The sequence below is a fragment of the Balaenoptera acutorostrata genome, chromosome 6, assembly GCF_949987535.1.
Source record: "Balaenoptera acutorostrata chromosome 6, mBalAcu1.1, whole genome shotgun sequence".
Classification (NCBI taxonomy): domain Eukaryota; kingdom Metazoa; phylum Chordata; class Mammalia; order Artiodactyla; family Balaenopteridae; genus Balaenoptera; species Balaenoptera acutorostrata.
Genome location: NC_080069.1, coordinates 41504338 through 41528517, shown reverse-complemented (window position 1 = coordinate 41528517; position 24180 = coordinate 41504338). Strand labels below are relative to the sequence as shown.

Below are 24180 nucleotides of genomic sequence, written 5' to 3'. Positions count from 1 at the left end.
AGCCTGTGCTCCGCAACAAGAGAGGCCGTGATAGTGAGAGGCCCGCACACCGCGATGAAGAGTGGCCCCTGCTCGCCGCAGCTAGAGGAAGCCCTCGCACAGAAACGAAGACCCAACACAGCCAAAAATAAATAAATAAATAAACAAAAATTGAAAAAAAAAAGGAAAGCAATGAGCAAGCATCCTTGAGTATATGTATTTATTTAAAAAACAAACAAACAAAAAACAAAAAACAAAAAACCCAAAAAACAGTTTTCTATCTGCATTTACTGGTTGCTACGGTCTGAATGTTTGTGTCCCCTCAAAATTCATTGTGTTGAAATTCTAACCCCCAAAGATGATGGTATTAGGAAGTAGGGCCTTTGAGAGTTGCTTAAGTCTTGAGGGTGAAGCACTCATGAATGGGAATAATTAGTGCCCTTATAAAAGTGAGCCCACAGAGATCCCTAGCCCCTTCTACCATGTGAGGACACGGTGATTTCAAAGGTGCTGGCTCTAAACCAGGAAGAGGGCTCACACTAGAACATTGACCGAGCTAACACCTTGATCTTAGACTTCCGGTCTCCAGAAATAAATTTCTGTTGTCTTTAAGCTACTGAGTCTGTGGTGTTTTGTTATAGCAGCCTGATCAGACAAGACACTGCTTCCATTTTTTGCCTCATATTCACTCTTGAACCCATGCCAAAATGGCTTTCATTCTTACCACACTATGGAAATCACCCTTGCTAAAGTAATCAATGGTTTCCATTCCCCTAAGTCCAGTTTTCATCATACATAGTGGACCATTTACTCCTTAAAATATTCTTGTCCCTGACTTCTGTGACTTCTGTGATCACATTTTGCTAGTTCTTTCCTACCATCTGTACGTCTCCTTCTCCTTTTCCTGTACCGTATAAGCCTTTTCACTCAACCCTTAATGTTGCATATAGTTCCTTGGGGCTCCATCCCAAGCATTCTCATTCATTCCTTTAATAAATACTTACTGTGCACCTACTATGGCGTAGAAACTGTATTAGTTACAAGGCATTGCATTACAGTCCCTGTTCTCAGGGAGTTTAGAGGAAAAGCTGTCAACCATAAATTATTTAATTGTAGTCAGTATAAGGACTATTAAAAAGTTCAAGGTACTACTTCTACGGGTTAACCTGAATAAACTTGGCTGTGTCTGACATTCCAAAGATGCAACCCATTTAGTCACAGGGGAACCGGAAGTGCTCTTATAAGCAAAACATCTTCCTACAGTTGAGAAAAAAATTAATAATTAATAAACAAGGATAAAATCCCTTTGAATTTCTCAGTTGAAATTAAGATTCTTCTTACTCTCATTTCCTTCTCTGATTTGTTTTAGTAGGCAAATCTCCAGTCTGTCTGATGGGATCAAAATTCAGATGGTGAGGTGACTGTAGATTGTGTTTTGTTTATAAAAATGCTTTCACCATGGGCCACAAGGCTGGTGGTGGTCTCCTTTCTGTAGGGCTCCTGACTGTCAGCCAAAGGTCGAAAGATTAAGAAATTTACTCTAATATTTATAATATACAAAAGCTATGAAGGATGTAATAACACTTGTCTGTGAAGCAATTTAGTCAGATTAGTCACTGAAAGACTTATTTCTAATATTTAAATTTATTTCTTAATTTTATTTCTAAAATTAAGAGCAGAAAACATGGCTTCAGCTTTTATTAAAGTCTATTATTGGAGTAAGACAGAATAAGAAGGAAGAAAAGGGAAATAGGGAAGGAGAGATACAGGTGGTGTCAAGAGACATCAGATATCATTAATGACACCTTCATCTTGTAACTTCATCTTGTATTATCTTGAATAGCCCCTAAGCTATTCAAAATCCTGCTTTGCGTTTGCAACCATTGGTTTATACAGTGGGTGTTACAACTTGGGACCTTCCTGCAAGTTCAGTGAAATCGACTCCAAGTCTACTTTTGGTTCCTGCTTCAGCCACTCTCCAGCCCTCTTTATGTAAAGGAGTGTTTTAGGGAATCCCCTGGTGGTCCAGGACTCTGAGCTTCCACTACAGGGGGCCCAGGTTCGATCCCTGGTCCGGGAACTGAGATCCCTCAAGCCACGAGATGCGGGAGTGGGGAAGCAAGGTGTGTTTTATGCCAAAGCCTGAATCACCTGCAGGATAAAGCCTGGGTCAGTTACCTGATTCTTATGTTATTGTGGGGAGTTACGGTCATTTCTTTCTAAATATTATCCTTACTTAGAACTGGAGTATTTTATACCAGTAAGTTGCACATCATTATGTCATAGGCATTTGAATTTGCTCGCAGTTGGAAAAAATTTGCTTTTTGGTGATTTCTAAAGTCACCTTGGTCATCAAGCACTTCTTTCCAGGGAGTGCTGATTAAGTAATTAAGTGCTAGAAACACATCGAATAAACTTAACAGTGTATAAAAATTTTAAAAGAAATTCATTTGATTAAATAGAACATGAATCAAAATGAACCAGAATATCTGTAAATTACTTTCTACAGTGCTTTGAAGAGACACAGATGTTGAGGGCCGAGCTCTCCAGTGTGCTGGAGACCTCAGGGACATGAGGTTTTATGTTCAGTTGACATGGTAACAATTCAGATCTGCATGTTGGCATCTCTCACAGTTTTTCTATCAGTGGAGTCCAGTATTTGCTATGAGAAGAGACAGACTTCACACCTGTAGTTCAAAATTTGGTTTGGGGCTTCCCTGGTGGCGCAGTGGTTGAGAATCTGCCTGCTAATGCAGGGGACACGGGTTCGAGCCCTGGTCTGGGAAGATCCCACATGCCGCGGAGCAACTAGGCCCGTGAGCCACAACTACTGAGCCTGCGCGTCTGGAGCTTGTGCTCCGCAACAAGAGAGGCCGCCACAGTGAGAGGCCCACGCACCGTGATGAAGAGGGGCCCCCACTTGCCGTAACTAGAGAAAGCCCTCGCACAGAAACAAAGATCCAACACAGCCAAAAATAAAAAATAAATAAATTTATTAAAAAAAGAAAAAAAAATTTGGTTTGGCGTGCACCAAAATAGCTCCCCACGTAAATGGTTTAAATAATAGTTGCTGATACTTGAGCACTTGCTAGGTACTAGTGCTTTACATTAATCTCCCAAAAGTCTTATGATGCAGGATATTAGTACCTATTTTGGGATGAAGAAATAAGTATAGAAGTTAGGTCACTTGCCTAAATGGTGGACCTGGCAGCCTGGCTCTGAAGCCTCAACCTAAGGGGTTTTACCCTCCTCGTAATGACTTAGTATGTAGCTTTCAGTCTCAGTGTCTGTGCCCTGCTGTCACCCTCACTTTCCCACCCGCCCACCAACCGTCTGGCTTTTTCCAGGAGCTCACCCCTTTCCTCCCTCTCCCACTTCCTCCTTAACAAGAGGCCCCTTGCCATCTGCAGCCAAGGTCAGAACCACATACGCTGTGGTCAGTGCTTGGAGCACAGCAGACTACTTCTTCCTCCCACCTGTGCTTTTCTAAATTCTTCCTTTCCCACTTCCTTCTTCCCTCTTCCCTGACCTCAAGACCTCATGCTCTGCAGGGGAACAAGGAAGCGGCTGTGTGGGTCAACAGAAAGCCTCACATTTGCTGGCTCCTAGAAATATCTTTTCTTGACTTTATGCCCTGCCTTGCTGGCTCCAACATACCCTGTGCCTAGACCTTTGCTCCCCAGCTGCTTCATCTGTCTGGGTCTGACCAGTCCTCAAGCAATTAAGTAATTAAGTAATTACTTTGTTTCAAACCTCCCTGGCTGCACAAGTCAGACCAGTGCTCTCTAACCAACTTCCTCCTTGTAAGTGTTCCTGAACCAATGGACTTGAGTGGATGAGAAACTCAGAATGCAGTAATGAGAATTAGAAAAATAAACATTCTTGGGGCTTCCCTGGTTGTGCAGTTGTTAAGACTCTGCTCTCCCAATGCAGGGGGCCCGGGTTTGATCCCTGGTCCGGGGGGAACTAGATCCCGCATGCATGCCGCAACTAAGATTTTGCATGCCACAACTAAGGAGCTGGCGAGCAGCAACTAAGGAGCTGGTGCGCTGCAACTAAGGAGCCCTTGAGCCGCAACTAAGGAGCCCGCCTGCCGCAACTAAGACCTGATGCAACCAAATAAATAAATACTTTCAAAAACTCTTTAAAAGCTAACAAAGTTATAAAGTGATATGACTGACAGGGTAAAATGATTGGTACATTTCCAAAGCTGAGCAGGTCAGCAAAATAAGGTAACTGGGTGGTCCAGAAGGGGAGCTCTTATGCCTGTCTTGGCCCCTTTTGGACTGTGACACTTTTTCATGGTGCAGAGAGCCTTGTCTCATATTAATGAGTAAATAATGAGGCAAAGTGGGGTTGTCACTCTCCCAAAGTCCAATTCCAAGATAACTGCCATTATTTGACCTGTCTTGTAGTTCCTCAGAAGATACCACTCACAAGGCGTGTCTTTATTTAATCTGAGTTAGAGCTCACCCGATGCTATTTCCCTGGGGGCAATCGTTTAAGGCAGGTGGCTGCCTGAGGTGGTGATAACATTTGGAGAAAACAGCAAGGTAAACAAAAACGTAAAGGAAAAGCTGGGGAATGAGATATCCATAAGGGACTTTGAAACGCTCTGATATTCCTGGGAAATTAGAAGCCCAGGGACATGCCCGGAGTCATGTTCATGCTTGAGAAAGACCTGAGAAAAATCAAAGTTCTCATCTCTGGCTGGTGTTGAAACTCAACAGAAGCAGGGAGTAAAGTAAACATAGAATTGTAGCCAGCTTGCCTGAGCACTGAAGGCAATCTCCCCAGCAGGCACACAGAGACCTCAGCAAAGCCTGGGAGATTTTTTGGTTCCAGCCACTTGGGAATTTATATCGGATCCTTAACTAATCATTAAACTAACTGAGCGGAGACTTTAGTGGCCACACATGACAATAAATGCAGACTACATAAAATTATTTCACTTAATTCACTAAAGAAACAAATAGTAACAATAATGACAACAGCAACAAACAGCAACAACAATAAACCCTGGAGAAACGGGGATGTATCTGTTTTCCAGAATTGCCACATTATTTTTTGTTTTTTTTATTAAAGTATAGTTGATTTACAATGTTTTGTTAGTTTCAGGTGTACAGCAAAGTGATTCAGTTCTGTATATATATATTCTTTTTCAGATTATTTTGTTATACGTAATTAAAAGATATTGAATATAATTCCCCATGCTATACAGTAGGTCCTTATCGTTTATCTATTTTATATATAGTAGTCTGTATCTGTTAATCCCAAACTCGTAATTTATCCCTCCCTCTCCGCCCTTTTCCCCTTTGATAACCATAAGTTTTGTTTTGTTTTTTTTTTAACATCTTTCTTGGAGTATAATTGCTTTACAATGGTGTGTTTGTTAGTTTCTGCTTTATAACAAAGTGAATCAGCTGTACATATACATATATCCCCATATCTCCTCCCTCTTGCGTCTCCCTCCCACCCTCCCTATCGCACCCCTCTAGGTGGTCACAAAGCACCGAGCTGATCTCCCTGTGCTATGCGGCTGCTTCCCAATAGCTATCTATTATACATTTGGTAGTGTATATGTCCATGCCACTCTCTCACTTTGTCCCAGCTTACCCTTCCCCCTCCCCATGTCCTCAAGTCCATTCTCTATGTCTGCCTTTTTATTCCTGTCCTGCCCCTAGGTTCTTCATAATCTTTGTTTTTTTTTTGTTTTTTTTTTAGATTCCATATATATGTGTTAGCATATGGTATTTGTTCTTCTCTTTCTGACTTACTTCACCCTGTATGACAGACTCTAGGTCCATCCACCTCACTACAAATAACTCAATTTCATTTCTTCATTAGTTTGTTTTTTATGTCTGAGTCTATTCCTGTTTTGTAAATAAGTTCATTTGTATCATTTGTTTTAGATTCCACATATAAGTGATATCATATATTTGTCTTTCTCTGTCTGATTTACTTCACTTAGGATGATAATCTCTAGGTCCATCTATGTTGCTACAAATGGCATTATTTCCTTCTTTTTTATGGCTGAGTAATATTCCATTGTATACATGTACCACATCTTTTTTACCATTCATCTGGTGATGGACATTTAGACTGCTTCCCTGTCTTGCTATTGTAAATAGTGCTGCTATGAACATAGAGGTACATGTATCTTTTTGAATTATACTTATTTCCAGATATACACCCAGGAGTGGGATTGCAGGATCATATGGCAACTCTATTGTCATGTATTTTCTGTGTCTTAATTTACTTGTGGGGAAAAAAAAGCATCTAGATAGCTCTAGCCAAGCTTGTCCTGAGCTATGTGTAAACATACTCAGTTATCTGAGTGTGATTCATGCTGACCTCCCTGATAATGTGTTGAAGAAATAGTACTCTTCCAACCTCAGAAGTTATATATTCAAAGAATCTGGGTTCAAAGTCTATGCCAACATTCCAACATTTATATGACCTCCCAAATTTTGAGCTCCATTTAACAATCTCTCCAAACCTGACTGGCTCACCAGGTGAATCATGGAGTGAGCTGGCCTTCCTCGGTGTATGTGTAGAGTAGAGGCACAATTCCAGTCTAGGGCTGTCTCAGGATGTTCATAAGTGGGTCCTACCCAACTGATGTCAGAGCAAGGATGGGCCCTGTACCTCTAATGGCCACTCATGGCAAGATCAATGTTTACTCGTGGGCAGGAGGACACTTGTGCTGGGATTCTAAGGGACACCCTTCAGGAAAGGGGTTTGTTCAAAAACTTGCCTGAATTTTCACCCTTAGAAGTTCTGAGTTTTATCCCACCTCTCCTGCTGTCAATTTTCATCTCTTCCTTTTCTCTGCATCCTTTCCCCTTCTTTGAGTGTGAAGAAAAAATCTTTCAGTTGCCCTATTCTAAAAAAACTTACCCCAAAGATAGACTCTTGGAATTCGTGGTATTTGTCAAGTGAAGAAAAGATTTTTTTTTTTTAAAGTGATGGTGAAATAATTGAATGTCCATGTAGAAACACAGAAAACTTGACTCTCATCTTACACTATACATAAAAATCAGTTTCAGAGGGACTAGAGGCCTCAATGTAGAAAGCAAGGACAAGCTTACAGAAAATATGAGAGGGTATCTTCATGATCTTGCAGGGTAGAAAGTGATTTCTTAAACAGAATATATAAAACAAACACCTGATAAATGGGGCCGCGATATAATTAACTTTTGTTTATCAAAATGTTAAAGAGCGAAAGACAGCTTCAGAGTGATAGAAGACTTTCATTTTGAAAGAGAACTCTTTCAAATCAATAGGGAAAAGACAAAATCCAGTAGAGAAAACAAACAAGAGACTTGAGCAAGTATTTCATAAAGTAGGCATCTAATGGCCAATAACACAGGAAAATTAAAATCAAACCTCCCTAATATATGACTATTGAACAGAATCACTGAAATTAACAAACTCAATAAATGTTGGTGAGGTTATGGAGTAATAGGAACTCACACTCTGTGGACGGGAGTATAAACTAGTAAAACCACTTAGGAAACCAGTCTGGCATTATTATCAAAGTTGAAAGTGTATGTGTATTCCCAGTGACCTAGTGATTCCACTCCTAAGTATAACCCCAAAATAAAAGTGTTATTCACCAGGAGACACGTACAAGAATATTCATAGCTGCCTCTGTTATTTTGAAGTTCCCCAAAGCTCCAAACTTAATGAGGCAAAGTCCACTGACAGTAAAATAGATAAATTGTGTAGTGCTGGCGGAGAATACTGTGTATCAAGGAAATTGGATGAACTCTGGTTACACACAATACTATGGCTGAATCTTAGAAATATAAAACTGAGCAAAAGAAGCCAGATACAAAATGATTCATCTTACCTAATTCCATATAAATGTTTTAAAAGAAGCAAATAATTTTTCTTGAAATTTTCTATTTATATAAAGTTCAAAAACAGGCAAAGGCAGTGTTTAAGGATTCATAATTAGAAGTTAAGGCATAAGGCAAAACGGGGAAGTAATTACCACAAAGATGGGAACCTCGTTATCCCTGAGGGAGGGGGGCAGTTGAACAGAATGTGCAGGGCAGGGGTGTCCGAGCTGAGGGATGGCAATGTCCTATTTCTTGACCTGGGTGGCACTTTATAATATGTTGTCTATTTGGTTTCATGTGTTTTTCTGCATGTGATAATTTACAATGATAAGAAAAACCCTGCCTACAATTTCCATCTTGCCTCTCCCGAGCTGGTCCCTCTTCTCTCCTCTCCTCTCTGCCAGAGGAATGTCCTTTCTGTCCTCATTTTCTCCAGTCTCTTAACTCCCACTTATAACACAGACTGTCCCGGCCCTCAGCCCCGGTCACCAGTAATATCCTAATTAGCGAGTCAGATGAAAGTGTCTCCTCCATTCTGTGGAGGGGGGGGGGTCTTTGCTGTTCACCTTGTGGTTCTCTTTCCCCTCTGCTTCCCCAGACCTTCCCTCCTCTGGTTCTGTCCTCTCTCTCCCTCTGGCTTCTCTGTTTCATCCTCCGACTTCTCTGACTTTGCTGCTCCTGAAACACTGGTGCTTCCCAGGTTTCCCTCCCCGTGGTCTTGTCCACACCCTGGCCACCTGTGTGCTAACAGCCCCCAAACATATAATGTCCCCTTCCAGCCTCCAGGTGCAGGTGTGCCTAAAGCTTCCTGCTCCATCTCCATCTCTATCTGGATGTTCGACATCATCTTAATTTCAACCAGCAGCCTCAAAATGAAGTCATTCTTTTCCTCACTCCAACCCGGTTCCTAGATTTCCTATCTACGTAAAGGGAATCACTTCCAAGTGTGTATCTCAAACTAGGAATGTGGACTTTAACCTGTCCTGGCACCAAGAGCTACTGTTACTATGTTCACACTGGGCTAGGCACTTGCTACGGTCTGAATGTTTGTGTCCACACACCACGCCCCCCGCCAAATTCTTGTTTTGAAAATGTCATGCCCCGCATGGTGTATTAGGAGGTGGGGCCTTTGGGAGGTGATTAGGTCATGGGGGAAGGGCCTTCATGAATGGGTTTAGTGCCTTTATAAAAAAGACCCCAGAGGGACTTCCCTGGTGGTCCAGTGGTTAGGACTCCATGCTTTCACTGCTGAGGGCACGGGTTTAATTCCTGGTCGGGGAACTAAGATCCAAAGCTGTGCAGTGCGACCAAACAAACAAACAGAAGCCCAGAGAGCTCCCTTGCGTTTTTGGCCATGTGAGGACGGGGCCCTCACCAGACATAGAATTTGCTGATGCCGTGATCTTGGACCTCCCAGCCTCCAGAACTGTGAGAAATATGTTTTTGTTTATAAGCCACCCTGTCTGAGATATTTTGTTACAGCAGCCTGAGTGAACTAAGACAGCATTTTAAAAAACATATATTACATATATTTTTCGCATATATTACAGAGGAGGACGTGGAAATATTCGCAGGCAGAGCAGCTCTGACTCCTCGCCCTGACTTCTGCCCCGTTCCACTGCAGCGGCCTCTTATGAGCACAAGTATTTTCCCCCAGCGTCAGTTTCCACCGCCTCTAACCTACTTCTGATCATCACGCTAACCTCCTAACTGGTGTCCCAGCCACACACAAATCTCTTTCCATTTTTTGTCCATCTTTAACAGGGCTAGTAGAGTACTTTAATGATTTGATAGTGTAGATTTTTTTTTTTGGCTGCAATGCGTGGCTTGTGGGATCTTAGTTCCCCGACCAGGGATTGAAGCTGGGCCCCCAGCAGTGAAAGTGTGGAGTCCTAACCACTGGACCGCCAGGGAATTCCCAAGAGTGTAGATTATGATTGCTTCCTTCTCAAATGCCTAGGCCACGTGATCTGACGCCAGCCTGCCCCCTTTCCCCACTCCCCAGCCCCAGCTCCGCATCTTCTCTACCCCAAGCACACAGGCTCTTTCAGGCCCCCGGGCCTGGGTACAGACAGTTCTCTTTATTTGTGATGCTCTGCTGACGCCCCTCCCTGTTCAACTGGGAAATCCCTGCCCAGCCTTAAGCCCTAACTGATGTTCTCCGAACATCTGTGATGCAAGATTAGCATATTATTCCTTCTTGAACTCGTCTCCCTCTCTAGCAGTGGCCACATCCAGGGGGCAGTTAACAGTCTTGCTGAGTAGATACGTGTCTCTGGAAATTCTTGTTGAAGGAGGAGCACTGGACGAATAACCTGGCCAGCGGTTGTTGGTGCTGGTGTGTGGTACTCTGCTGGGTTTGAGAGGCACGGCTCTGCACCCTGAGGCCTGGAGATGCTCTGCTGTGGGAGGAGAGTGTGAGGGATAGAAAACAGGGCGGCTTTCGGGGGCTCTGTGTCTTGCTCACTGACCACGGGCAGCCAGCTGCTGGCAACAGGCACCCTTCTCCATTGCAGATGCCTTTCTCTTGCTGCCATATTCACTTTGACCCTTTATCCCATTCCATCCCTTCCATTCTTTTGAATCAGAAAAGGCTCCCTGCTTTATGCTTTTTTCTCACTTATGATGGTGATCAGGATATGCCACCCCAAATATGCCACTTTGGCTTAAATATGCCATACTTAAGCGGATAGAGGAAGAGCCGAGAGCTCTTTCTGTGTCTGCCTTTTCTCATTTGCCTTCAGTTCAAAATAATTCTTAGAAGATATCTCTGCTCTTCCTCTATCTGCTTAAAAACAGGGCATAACTTTCCCTCGTGCGAGTGTTGCCCTCTCCCATAACAGACAGAGAACAGCCATTGTCACTGGAGACAGAGATAGCGAGGAGATACCTCATGGTCAAACCTCATCTTCCAGTAGTTACCTCCATATATTTCCTCATCACTTTCCCACAATTTATTGGCCCTAAGAGACCAACCACTCTTTCCTTTGTCTACTCACTTCTCCACAATTTATCTCCTTTTTAAAATAGTATATAAGCCTCTGAGTCATACTGCTTCTTTGGGATGTTCCCTTCTTTTCTGTGAAGCCTTCTTTTCTGTGACTTTTATGTGTACAAAAAATTAAAAATATTTATTAATATGCCTTTGCTCCTGTTTATCTGCCATTTGTCAGTTTAGTTCACAGACCTCAGGAACTGAACATTAGCGGGTAGAGGGAAAGATTTTTCCTCCCCTACACTTATAATCTATGAGATGAGCACGACTGTGACACATGCACAGACAACTAAACCGAAGATCAAGGAAGTTACAATAACTTGTGAGTAGAAGACTCAGGACTTGAGTCAAAGCCTTTTTACCGTCCTTGTTCCTTTCTTTGTTAGTGCCTAAACATTTGTTTTGCCTGTTTATTGAAGCTGAAGCCCAAGGGATTGCTGACACCTGCTCATGTGAGCTTCCCATGTTAAGTGTCAGGTTAGGAAAAGAAGTATACTTGGGTACAGCCCTGAAAAATCCCCATCCCAGACCCAGTCAGAAAAAAGCCTGGTGATTTATGGTGATGGGACTTCTGTGGCACCTAGCCCTGGGCTAAGCAATGTTAGTCACTCGGTGAGTTTTGGATGATGACATGAGATGATTTGGGTACCTGCCCCCCGCAGCAGGGCAGGTACCCAGGCCACCATCTGACAGAGGCTCTGAGACCTGGTTTAAGAGAAAGGGACCCTGAGGTGCTAACTACATCCAGGATCTGGATTCTTCCCCATTCTTCCCCTCTCACCAGTTCTTTGGGAAAATGTCTGTAGGTAAATACTATTATCTGTGGACTTCTCTGGTGGTGCAGTGGTTAAGAATCCGCTTGCCAATGCAGGGGACACGAGTTCGAGCCCTGGTCCGGGAAGATCCCACATGCCATGGAGCAACTAAGCCTGTGCGCCACAACTACTGAACCTGCACTCTAGAGCCCGTGCTCTGCAACAAGAGAAGCCAACGTAAGGAGAAGCCTGCGCACCGCAATGAAGACCCAACGCAGCCAAAAATAAATAAATAAATACATTAAAAAAAAAAACCCAACTATATCTGTGCCGTATGAGCCCTAAACACAAGTAGGAGAGGATAATCTTGTCTTTATGTGGCAGGGACAAAAACAGTTTCGGTTAAGAGACTTTTCAGGTTTGTCAACCTGAGAAGAACCCAAGAAGGAAAAATAAAAGGCTTAAAGAGTGACATTAAAAATCTTATTGCGTTCCAATAATCCCTCTGCTGTAGTTAAGGAACTTGCCAGAAAGGCAAGGAAAGAGCATTACTTCCATTTACTTGGTCTTAAACAAGATGAAAGGTCTGCTCACCTGAAAGCCAGTGTTGCTGCAGCCCTCGGCTGTGAGGACTGCCGTCCTCTGCAGCTCCAGAGAGTTTTTGCTGCTCATGGATTTGGCTGGGCTCCGAATTCTTTTCAGACGTTTGGGCTGGAGATCCCCTGTACCTGTGAAATAGAACACCGCCTCTGCTGAGGTCAGGATGCCACCTGCTATTGTAGGAAACTGGCCACTGCTTCAGTTTGGAAACTTCGATCAAAGTCTCCTGGTTGGGGTGAGGCAGGAGTGGCAAGGGGCGGGATGGGCACTTCCAGATCAGGTCCACCTACTTCATTAATCCTTCTCATTATCCTCATTCCTGAGGACCCATTTTCACTCCGGGAAGAAGACTCCTGTGCTGCTCAAAACAGAAAAGGACATTTTCTCTACAGTCTTGAGGGAAAGAATCTGTTTCCTGTGCTGGTGCTGAGCACTGGGAGTGGTTGGTGGCAGAGAACATAAGCACTGGCTGCTACCAAGTGACCAGGATTCTGTGCTAGGTCCCTGCTTGGGACATTATATATAGTGGTCTCGGTTTCTCTTCGGAACACGGGAAAACTGAGGTGTCCCTGAACATCACCTCAGTTAACACCTCAGAGTAACAGAAACTGACGGTTTGCCCAGGGCCATTTGGCCAGTAAAGGGTCAGTGAGAAGTCAAATTCAGGTCTGGTGGATTCCAAAGCCTTTTTTTTTTTTTTTTTTTGTTATCCAAGGGTCAACTTTATTTGTATTTTTTTCTTTTCTTTTCTTTTTTTTTTTTAACATCTTTATTGAAGTATAATTGCTTTACAATGGTGTGTTAGTTTCTGCTTTAAAACAAAGTGAATCAGTTATACATATACATATGTTCCCATATCTCTTCCCTCTTGCATCTCCCTCCCTCCCACCCTCCCTATCCCACCCCTCTAGGTGGTCACAAAGCACTGAGCTGATCTCCCTGTGCTATGCGGCTGCTTCCCACTAGCTATCTATTTTACATCTGGTAGTGTATATATGTCCATGACACTCTCTCACCCTGTCACATCTCACCCCTCCCCCTCCCCATATCCTCAAGTCCATTCTTTAGTAGGTCTGTGTCTTTATTCCCATCTTGCCACTAGGTTCTTCATGACCTTTTTTTTTTTTTTCCTTAGATTCCATATATATGTGTTAGCATACTGTGTTTGTTTTTCTCTTTCTGACTTACTTCACTCTGTATGACAGACTCTAACTCCATCCACCTCATTACAAATACCTCCATTTCATTTCTTTTTATGGCTGAGTAATATTCCATTGTATATATGTGCCACATCTTCTTTATCCATTCATCCGATGATGGACACTTTGGTTGCTTCCATGTCCTGGCTATTGTAAATAGAGCTGCAATGAACATCTTGGTACATGACTCTTTTTGAATTATGGTTTTCTCAGGGTATATGCCCAGTAGTGGGATTGCTGGGTCATATGGTAGTTCTATTTTTAGTTTTTTAAGGAACCTCCATACTGTTCTCCATAGTGGCTGTATCAATTTACATTCCCACCAGCAGTGCAAGAGGGTTCCCTTTTCTCCACACCCTCTCCAGCATTTATTGTTTCTAGATTTTTTGATGGTGGCCATTCTGACTGGTGTGAGATGATACCTCATTGTAGTTTTGATTTGCATTTCTCTAATGATTAAGGATGTTGAGCATTCTTTCATGTGTCTGTTGGCCATCTGTATATCTTCTTTGGAGAAATGTCTGTTTAGGTCTTCTGCCCATTTTTGGATTGGGTTGTTTGTTTTTTTGTTATTGAGCTGCATGAGCTGCTTGTAAATCTTGGAGATTAATCCTTTGTCAGTTGCTTCATTTGCAAATATTTTCTCCCATTCTGAGGGTTGTCTTTTGGTCTTGTTTATGGTTTCCTTTGCTGTGCAAAAGCTTTTAAGTTTCATTAGGTCCCATTTCTTTATTTGTGTTTTTATTTCCATTTCTCTAGGAGCTGGGTCAAAAAGGATCTTGCTGTGATTTATGTCATAGAGTGTTCTGCCTATGTTTTCCTCTAAGAGTTTGATAGTGTCTGGCTTTACACTTAGGTCTTTAATCCATTTTGAGTTTATTTTTGTGTATGGTGTCAGGGAGTGTTCTAATTTCATACTTTTACATGTACCTGTCCAATTTTCCCAGCACCACTTATTGAAGAGGCTGTCTTTTCTCCACTGTGTATGCTTGCCTCCTTTATCAAAGATAAGGTGACCATATGTGTGTGGGTTTTATCTCTGGGCTTTCTATCCTGTTCCATTGATCTATATTTCTGTTTTTGTGCCAGTACCAAACTGTCTTGATTACTGTAGCTTTGTAATATAGTCTGAAGTCAGGGAGCCTGATTCCTCCAGCTCCATTTTTCGTTCTCAAGATTGCTTTGGCTATTCGGGGTCTTTTGTGTCTCCATACAAATTGTGAAATTTTTTGTTCTAGTTCTGTGAAAAATGCCTGTGGTAGTTTGAGAGGGATTGCATTGAATCTGTAGATTGCTTTGGGTAGTAGAGTCATTTTCACAATGTTGATTCTTCCAATCCAAGAACATGGTATATCTCTCCATCTATTTGTATCATCTTTAACTTCTTTCATCAGTGTCCTATAATTTTCTGCATACAGGTCTTTTGTCTCCTTAGGTAGGTTTATTCCTAGATATTTTATTCTTTTTGTTGCAATGGTAAACGGGAGTGTTTTCTTAATTTCACTTTCAGATTTTTCATCATTAGTATATAGGAATGCAAGAGATTTCTGTGCATTAATTTTGTATCCTGCAATGTTACCAAATTCATTGATTAGCTCTAGTAGTTTTCTGGTGGCAGTTTTAGGATTCTCTATGTATAGTATCATGTCATCTGCAAACAGTGACAGCTTTACTTCTTCTTTTCCGATTTGGATTCCTTTTATTTCTTTGTCTTCTCTGATTGTTGTGGCTAACACTTCCAAAACTATGTTGAATAATAGTGGTGAGAGTGGGCAACCTTGTCTTGTTCCTGATCTTAGTGGAAATGGTTTCAGTTTTTCCCCATTGAGGACAATGTTGGCTGTGGGTTTGTCATATATGGCCTTTATTATGTTGAGGAAAGTTCCCTCTATGCCTACTTTCTGCAGGGCTTTTATCATAAATGGGTGTTGAATTTTGTCAAAAGCTTTCTCTGCATCTATTGAGATGATCATATGGTTTTTCTCCTTCAATTTGTTAATATGGTGTATCACATTGATTGATTTGCTTATATTGAAGAATCCTTGCATTCCTGGAATAAACCCCACTTGATCATGGTGTATAATCCTTTTAATGTGCTGTTGGATTCTGTTTGCTAGTATTTTGTTGAGGATTTTTGCATCTATGTTCACCAGTGATATTGGCCTGTAGTTTTCTTTCTTTGTGACATCTTTGTTCGGTTTTGGTATCAGGGTGATGGTGGCCTCGTAGAATGAGTTGGGGAGTGTTCCTCCCTCTGCAATATTTTGGAAGAGTTTGAGAAGGATAGGTGTTAGCTCTTCTCTAAATGTTTGATAGAATTCGCCTGTGAAGCCATCTGGTCCTGGGCTTTTGTTTGTTGGAAGATTTTTAATCACAGTTTCAATTTCAGTGCTTGTGATTGGTCTGTTCATATTTTCTATTTCTTCCTGGTTCAGTCTCGGTAGGTTGTACATTTCTAAGAATCTGTCCATTTCTTCCAAGTTGTCCATTTTATTGGCATAGAGTTGCTTGTAGTAATCTCTCATGATCGTTTGTATTTCTGCAGTGTCAGTGGTTACTTCTCCTTTTTCATTTCTAATTCTATTGATCTGAGTCTTCTCCCTTTTTCTCTTGATGAGTCTGGCTAATGGTTTATCAATTTTGTTTATCTTCTCGAAGAAGCAGCTTTTAGTTTCATTGATTTTTGCTCTTGTTTCCTTCATTTCTTTTTCATTTATTTCTGATCTGATCTTTATGATTTCTTTCCTTCTGCTAGCTTTGGGGTTTTTTTTGCTCTTCTTTCTCTAATTGCTTTAGGTGCAAGGTTAGGTTGTTTATTTGAGATGTTTCCTGTTTCTTGATGTAGGCTTGTATTGCTATAAACTTCCCTCTTAGAACTGCTTTTGCTGTGTCCCATAGGTTTTGGGTCGTCATGTCTCCATTATCATTTGTTTCTAGGTATTTTTTGATTTCCCCTTTGATTTCTTCAGTCATCACTTCGTTATTAAGTAGTGTATTGTGTAGCCTCCATGTGTTTGTATTTTTTACACATCTTTTCCTGTAATTGATATCTAGTCTCATAGCGTTGTGGTCGGAAAAGATACTTGATACAATTTCAATTTTCTTAAATTTACCAAGGCTTGATTTGTGACCCAAGATATGATCTATCCTGGAGAATGTTCCATGAGCACTTGAGAAAAATGTGTATTCTGTTGTTTTTGGGTGGAATGTCCTATAAATATCAATTAAGTCCATCTTGTTTAATGTATCATTTAAAGCTTGTGTTTCCTTATTTATTTTCATTTTGAATGATCTGTGCATTGGTGAAAGTGGGGTGTTAAAGTCCCCTACTATGATTGTGTTACTGTCGATTTCCCCTTTTATGGCTGTTAGTATTTGCCTTATGTATTGAGGTGCTCCTATGTTGGGTGCATAAATATTTACAATTGTTATACCTTCCTCTTGGATCAATCCCTTGATCATTATATAGTGTCCTTCTTTGTCTCTTGTAATAGTCTTTATTTTAAAGTCTATTTTGTCTGATATGAGAATTGCTACTCCAGCTTTCTTTTGATTTCCATTTGCATGGAATATCTTTTTCCATTCCCTCACTTTCAGTCTGTATGTGTCTCTAGGTCTGAAGTGGGTCTCTTGTAGACAGCATATATATGGGTCTTGTTTTTGTATCCATTCAGCCAGTCTGTGTCTTTTGGTGGGAGCATTTAATCCATTTACATTTAAGGTAATTATCGATATGTATGTTCCTATTCCCATTTTCTTAAATGTTTTGGGTTTGTTATTGTAGGTGTTTTCCTTCTCTTGTGTTTCTTGCCTAGAGAAGTTCCTTTAGCATTTGTTGTAAAGCTGGTTTGGTGGTGCTGAACTCTCTCAGCTTTTGCTTGTCTGTAAAGGTTTTAATTTCTCCATCAAATCTGAATGAGATCCTTGCTGGGTAGAGTAACCTTGGTTGTAGGTTTTTCTCCTTCATGACTTTAAGTATATCCTGCCACTCCCTTCTGGCTTGCAGAGTTTCTGGTGGAAGATCAGCTGTTAACCTTATGGGGGTTCCCTTGTGTGTTATTTGTTGTTTTCCCCTTGCTGCTTTTAATATGTTTTCTTTATATTTAATTTTTGACAGTTTGATTAATATGTGTCTTGGCGTGTTTCTCCTTGGATTTATCCTGTATGGGACTCTCTGTGCTTCCAGGACTTGATTAACTATTTCCTTTCCCATATTAGGGAAGTTTTCAACTATAATCTCTTCAAATATTTTCTCAGTCCCTTTCTTTTTCTCTTCTTCTTCTGGGACCCCTATAATTCGAACGTTGGTGTGTTTAATGTTGTCCCAGAGGTCTCTGAGACTGTCCTCAGTTCTTTTCATTCTTTTTTCTTTATTCTGCTCTGCAGTAGTTATTTCCACTATTTTATCTTCCAGGTCACTTATCCGTTCTTCTGCCTCAGTTATTCTGCTATTGATCCCGTCTAGAGTATTTTTAATTTCATTTATTGTGTTTTTCATCATTGCTTGGTTCCTCTTTAGTTCTTCTACATCCTTGTTAAATGTTTCTTGCATTTTGTCTATTCTATTTCCAAGATTTTGGATCATCTTTACTATCATTATTCTGAATTCTTTTTCAGGTAGACTGCCTATTTCCTCTTCATTTGTTAGGTCTGGTGTGTTTTGGCCCTGCTCCTTCACCTGCTGTGTGGTTTTTTGTCTTCTCATTTTGCTTATCTTACTGTGTTTGGGGTCTCCTTTTCACAGGCTGCAGGTTCGTAGTTCCCGTTGTTTTTGGTATCTGTCCCCAGTGGCTAAGGTTGGTTCAGTGGGTTGTGTAGGCTTCCTGGTGGAGGGGACTAGTGCCTGTGTTCTGGTGGATGAGGTTGGATCTTGTCTTTCTGGTGGGCACGTCCACGTCTGGTGGTGTGTTTTGGGGTGTCTGTGGCCTTATTATGATTTTAGGCAGCCTCTCTGCTAATGGATGGGGCTGTGTTCCTGTCTTGCTAGTTGTTTGGCAAAGGGTGTCCAGCACTGTAGCTTGCTGGTTGTTGAGTGAAGCTGGGTCTTGATGTTGAGATGGAGATCTCTGAAAGATTTTCGCCATTTGGTATTACGTGGAGCTGGGAGGTCTCTTGTGGACCAGTGTCCTGAAGTTGGCTCTCCCACCTCAGAGGCACAGCCCTGATGCCTGGCTGGAGCACCAAGAGCCTTTCATCCACACAGAAGTACTTTCAAAGGAAATCGGGGCTGCAATTCTTCAAAGACTGCTCTTTGGGGATCACCAACAACCTGAGTCTAAAATAGATGCCTCTCACATGGGGCGGAGAAGTCACATTTCAGCTTGCTAACTTCTACTTGGGTAAACAGGTTTACAACTCATAGAACAAACCCTGGCTAAAATTAACTGCACCGGCGCAGCGGGCAGGAACTCTCTCCAAAGCCTTTTTACTACTGTCTGCAATCAAGGTTGCTTTTAAAAAATCCAACTCCTAGAAATGCAGAGATGTGGCAGGTAAATAAAAAGTGACCAACTTAATCAAAAGATTCTTTGCTTTATGATATTATTAGCTGTAGGATTTTTTCAAAATAGCAATTTCCCCTAGTACATTTAAAAAGAACTCTCATGTATACATTAATTATTATAATTGTGTGGCCTGTGTGGAAATGTGAAAAATGTTTATAAGTGAAAAACTAAAATTTATAAACTGAATACTGCATATAGTAGACAAAAGAATGGAAAGAAAACATCAAGTATTACTAGTGGTTATTTCTGGGTTGTGGTTTTATGGGTGGTTGCTATTTTCTCTTTCATCCTTTGCTAGATTTTCTATAAAGAACGTGATTTACTATCATTATCATCATATTGAATATATATATATGTTAACATATATGTATTACATATAATATAATATATAATATATATGTTAAGAGCTCACTGGACCCATACTGCCTGGGTTCAAATCCTGACTCTGCCACTTACTACAGCAAACTACAGCTCAGCTCAAGAGCTAAACCCAGCCTGCTGCCTGTTTTTATGCAGCCCCAGAGCTAAGAATGGTTTCTAGCTTTTAAAATGGTTGAAAAAAATCAAAAGGATGAATATTTCATGACACAAGTAAACCCTATGAAATTCAAATTTCAGTGTCCATAAATGAAATTTTGTGGGAACACAAACACGCCCATTCATTTATGTATTGTCTATGGCTGCTCAAGACTCATCTAGTTTAAGGTTAGGGAGGATCCTTATTCTCCAGAGAAAAAGAAAAACCTTCATTCTTGTATTTATGGTTGTAATTGCAGAAACGTAACTCAAATGTCTGACGTTCTTGCAGATATTGTTATATGAACCTTTTAAAATGCAACAATCCTATGTTTTCTCTGCCCCTAGGCTACAGAGAGTATGTTTGAAAAGATACAAGCATGTTTGAGAGCAGGTCATGGTGCAAGCAAGATCACACTACAACGTTGATTAAAAGACACAGTGACCTGCCCATTTCATTCTCCAGCAATATCAGCTAACTGGAAAAATTGAGACCTAATTAGAGCAAATTGCACATACAACTTGGATGCTAAAATGCAAAAAAAGATGGTCATTTCCAGAGAAGTTTTAACTTAAAATGCTACCTATCTGAAACCTATGGTTAAGAGCTTTTAGAACTAATGAAAATTCCGACTTTCCTGGCAGCACAGGAACTAACTTGGTTCATGAGACTATCACTAGAAATGATGGTACCTTGGCAGAAGCGATGGCTCATTTTGCCCAATTTGGAAATAGAAATTGTGACCAGAAAATCACCTTTCAACTTTCCAAGACTGCATATTAAATCATTCCCTAGTCATGCAGAATCGTTATTAGTAAGGAATAACTGATCCAAGGCCTGAGAAACTGTCTCTTAACTCCTGTGTGTCTGAGCTATTTTCATTGCAGGGTCCCTCAAACTCAGTTTTAAACTTTGCAACCATTGCGTAGCAACCAAATCACTAGACTTTTTTTTTTTTTAATTTATTTATTTATTTTTGGCTGCATTGGGTCTTTGTTGCTACACACGGGTTTTCTCTAGTTGCGGTGAGCGGGGGCTACTCTTTGTGGCGGTGCGTGGGCTTCTCATTGCGGTGGCTTCTCTTGCTGTGGAGCACGGGCTCTAGGCACGCGGGCTTCAGTAGTTGTGGCACCTGGACTCAGTAGTTGTGGCTTGCGGGCTCTAGAGTGCAGGCTCAGTAGTTGTGGCGCACGGGCTTAGTTGCTCCGTGGCATGTGGGATCTTCCCGGACCAGGGCTCGAACCCGTGTCTGCTGCATTGGCAGGCAGATTCTTAACCACTGTGCCACCAGGGAAGTCCTCACTAGACTTTTTAATCAAATGATTTCTATGTCCTATTCCATTCTCTAAGAGTTGGCTTTTAGACCAAAAACCCATGGGCTGTATATATACAAACCCATTAATGAAAAACAAAAACCTCCCCACCCCCTTCAAATTTATTAAAAATGTGAAAGTAAAAAAATTATAAATACATGACAGTAGGTCTTGCTTCATACATGTAGCTCTATAGTGAGGTCATTCTTTTCCTTTTGGTGACAGTGTTTCCAAAAGGAGTAAAATGAATTTTAAAAAATTGTCCCATGTTGAGAACAATGTATTATATGTTTCATGATTTTTTTTCTCTGCTCCCACTGTCCTCCCTGGAAGGACATTTCACGTACTACAGAATAACATTTTTTTAATACATCTTGAAGTAGTTTAATAAACCAACAATGTGGGCTTCCCTGGTGGCGCAGTGGTTAAGAATCCGCCTGCCAATGCAGGGGACACGGGTTCGAGCCCTGGTCTGGGAAGATCCCACATGCCGCGGAGCAACTGGGCCCGTGAGCCACAACTACTGAGCCTGTGCGTCTGGAGCCTGTGCTCCGCAACGGGAGAGGCCGTGACAGTGATAGGCCCGCGCACCGCGATGAAGAGTGGCCCCTGCTCGCCGCAACTGGAGAAAGCCCTCGCACAGAAACGCAGACCCAACACAGCCAAAAATAAATAAATAAATAAATAAATTAAAAAAAAAAAAATAAAAATAAACCAACAATGTAATCCTGGGATGGCTGCAAAGCTTAATCTGATTAACCAACTTGAATTTTTCAGATCATCCAAGAAAGAAAAAAAGTAATAATGTGTATTTGAAATAGAAAATACTTTGGGATGTTTTTCCAACAAAATCACCTTTGTAGTTAGATTTTGCTTTTCAACACCCCCACTATACAGTTGGTACTAGGAAAGGCCAGGCACAGCATCTGCTGCCTGGGTAATGGCACCTGTGATTTAAGATTACTTGGTGTCTGTATCACTTTACTTAGAATCCTGGGAAAGATGATCTTGGCACATTGGTGGACCAATGAAACACTTGAGTCTCAGGGGACAAACTGACTTTTCCAAGAACATAGCTACTAAGTGGCAACGTTGTAATTTGAGCCCATGCCTCTGAAACCTGGTCCTGTCAAGAGCTAAGTTCTGAAAGGAAATAAAGCCCAAGGGAAGCACAACTGAGTTAATACCCCAAAGTATTCATTCCATCAGTGGGGAAAGCAAACCATAATCAAGATAAATGCAAAAAGGTTAATAAAATGGAAAAACAATGAGGTTGTCAAGACAGCAGAGTTTAATCCATTTGTGTACTTCAAAATCCTCAAAAAATGTGCCAATGCACATTGAGGTGATTCTTAAGAAGGCCCAAGTGTTGACCTGTCATATTGATTCCACTGGAAGTGAATGCTTGGACCTGCAACTATAGGAGGGCAGGGATGGTACTCATTGTAGTCTCTGTGCTTAACATTGCTTAGAACAGATCAGGCTCAAGGCTGAATAGCTTGTCCATTGACCAAAGGGAGAAACTGGAAAATCCCTACCTTCCCAGGTATCCCAGGAATATGTGTGAGCTGTACAATGAACTGTGAGGGAGGCCAATTCCCACTGGCCGGCCCTCCCCAAGAACCAGGGCTGGGAGGAGGGCGAAGTGAACCTAAGGTGCACATTTTAAGGGGACACTCACTCTCAGTGTCATGAGGGCACAGGGTCAGGACCTGAGAGTGAGAGCCTTCTTAAATTTTGCACCCCAGGCACCTTGCCCAGCTCATCCTACTCCTGGCCCTGCCACGAGCAAGCCATGATTCTGTTTTGGATGAGTATAAGGTAGCAGTTAAGCATGTAGGCTCTGGACTCAGTCTAGCTGCCAACCCAGGCTCTGCCTCTCACTAAAGCTAACTAGCTGGAACCTCAGGCAAGTTACTCACAGGTATCCTCTCTAAACGTCTGTTGGTACCTGCAAAACGAGGTTCATAGTTGTGCCTACCTTATAACAGGCCTGCTGGGTGGGTTTGATGCAGTACCACATGGTAAAGTGCCTGGTGCTGTGTAGGAAGAACGCATACACTCAAGATTCCAGGGCAAACCTGCCAGCAGCTGCCCCAAAAGGCAACCTAGGGGAAACATTCTTTGTCCCTTTTCACAGATGAGAAAACAAGACACAGTTTGTGAGGGAATGGTGGGTGGTTTTGGATGGTCAGCTAAATAAGGCTGCTACTGGAAAAAGAATATTGCAATCTCTGGAAAAGAGAAATATGAGAAAGAGAGAAATATGAGAAAGAGAAAACTCAAATATGTTTTCTTCACCATTTTGCTACCATGATGGCAAGAATCATGAATGGATGCTAAAGCTAGTGGCTGGCAGAATTTGATGAGAAGGACATTTACATGTCTCTTAGTGTCTCGCCACAAATTACATATTAATCAAAGAAAAAGAATACGAGAACCTTATAATGGTGAAAATTGGAAGACACCACCTTACCCAAACGGTCAGCAAAAATGGGGAAAAGTGACATTCTGTGCCTCTTGATAAGATGCACTGAGCAGGACACAACATCATTTCTGTGGTATTATTGTCCCAAATATATAATCTGAGTCTAATCAGAAAGACATAAGGGCCAACTGAGGGATGTTTTACAAAATAACTGGCCTGTATTCCTCAAAATTGTTATGCTCATAAAAGACAAAGAAGCCAGAGGACCATTCCAGATTACAGAATACCAAAGATATTTGACAGATAAATGCAACACATCATCCTGGACCAAGGGAAAGGTTTGTTATAATGTATAGGACAATGTAGGGACAATTGACCAAATTTGAATTTTGGTCATAGTAATGTATCAATCTTAAATTTCCTCATCTTGATAATGATACTGTTGTTATGCAAGAGAATTTCCTCACGAAATAGACATTGGAGTATGTAGGAATAAAGGAGTATGATGTCTGTATTTATTCCCAAATGGTTCAGAAACAAAGCAGCATGTAAATGTATATGAGATGAGAGAGAATAAATAAAGCAAATGAGGCATTATGTTAATGGTGAATCTGATTAAATGATGAGAGTTTTTGTTATTCTTGAAAGTTTTCTATAAGTTTGAAATTATATGGAAGTAGAAAGATACAAAAAGACGTTTTGTGAATTATTCATATATGCAAATTATAAACTTAACCTCCTTGTCAGTTATGTGTGTGGGCAGGGAAATTGTTAATTTATATATATATATATATTCTCTTTTTATTTTGCACTGTAAAAAAGAACAACCAATAACATACTGCTTTTCTTCACATCCGTATGGATTTTAAGAAATTGCCTTTTCTCCAGGAGAAATGGCTTATAGACAGAAAAAATAGTATCAAATTGTGAAATCTGCAAACCTCAGAAGTCAATATCTTGAAGACTACTCCCAGGGGCAGGGAAGAAAACAAGTGTCACAAGAGATGACACAGGCACATATAAGGAGAGCAAGCTGGGGAAAT

The 24180-nt window shown here is 41.3% G+C and overlaps 1 protein-coding gene across 2 annotated transcripts in view; it reads right to left on the bottom strand.

Moving 5' to 3' along the window:
• The window catches only part of SLC28A3 (solute carrier family 28 member 3), a 57507-nt gene extending 44982 nt beyond the window's left edge, over positions 1-12525 (bottom strand). Inside the window, exons 1-2 of one of the 2 annotated variants that reach the window (XM_028165121.2) lie at positions 12467-12525; positions 12171-12304 (exon numbers count right to left, since the gene is read on the bottom strand). In XM_028165121.2, the coding sequence (XP_028020922.2) occupies positions 12171-12248 (78 nt within the window). In that variant the 5' untranslated portion in view covers positions 12249-12304; positions 12467-12525. Of the gene's footprint in view, positions 1-12170; positions 12369-12466 lie in introns of those variants that run through there. The other variant, XM_007176939.2, reaches the window with a different exon arrangement.
• Positions 12526-24180: the final 11655 nt, after the last annotated feature.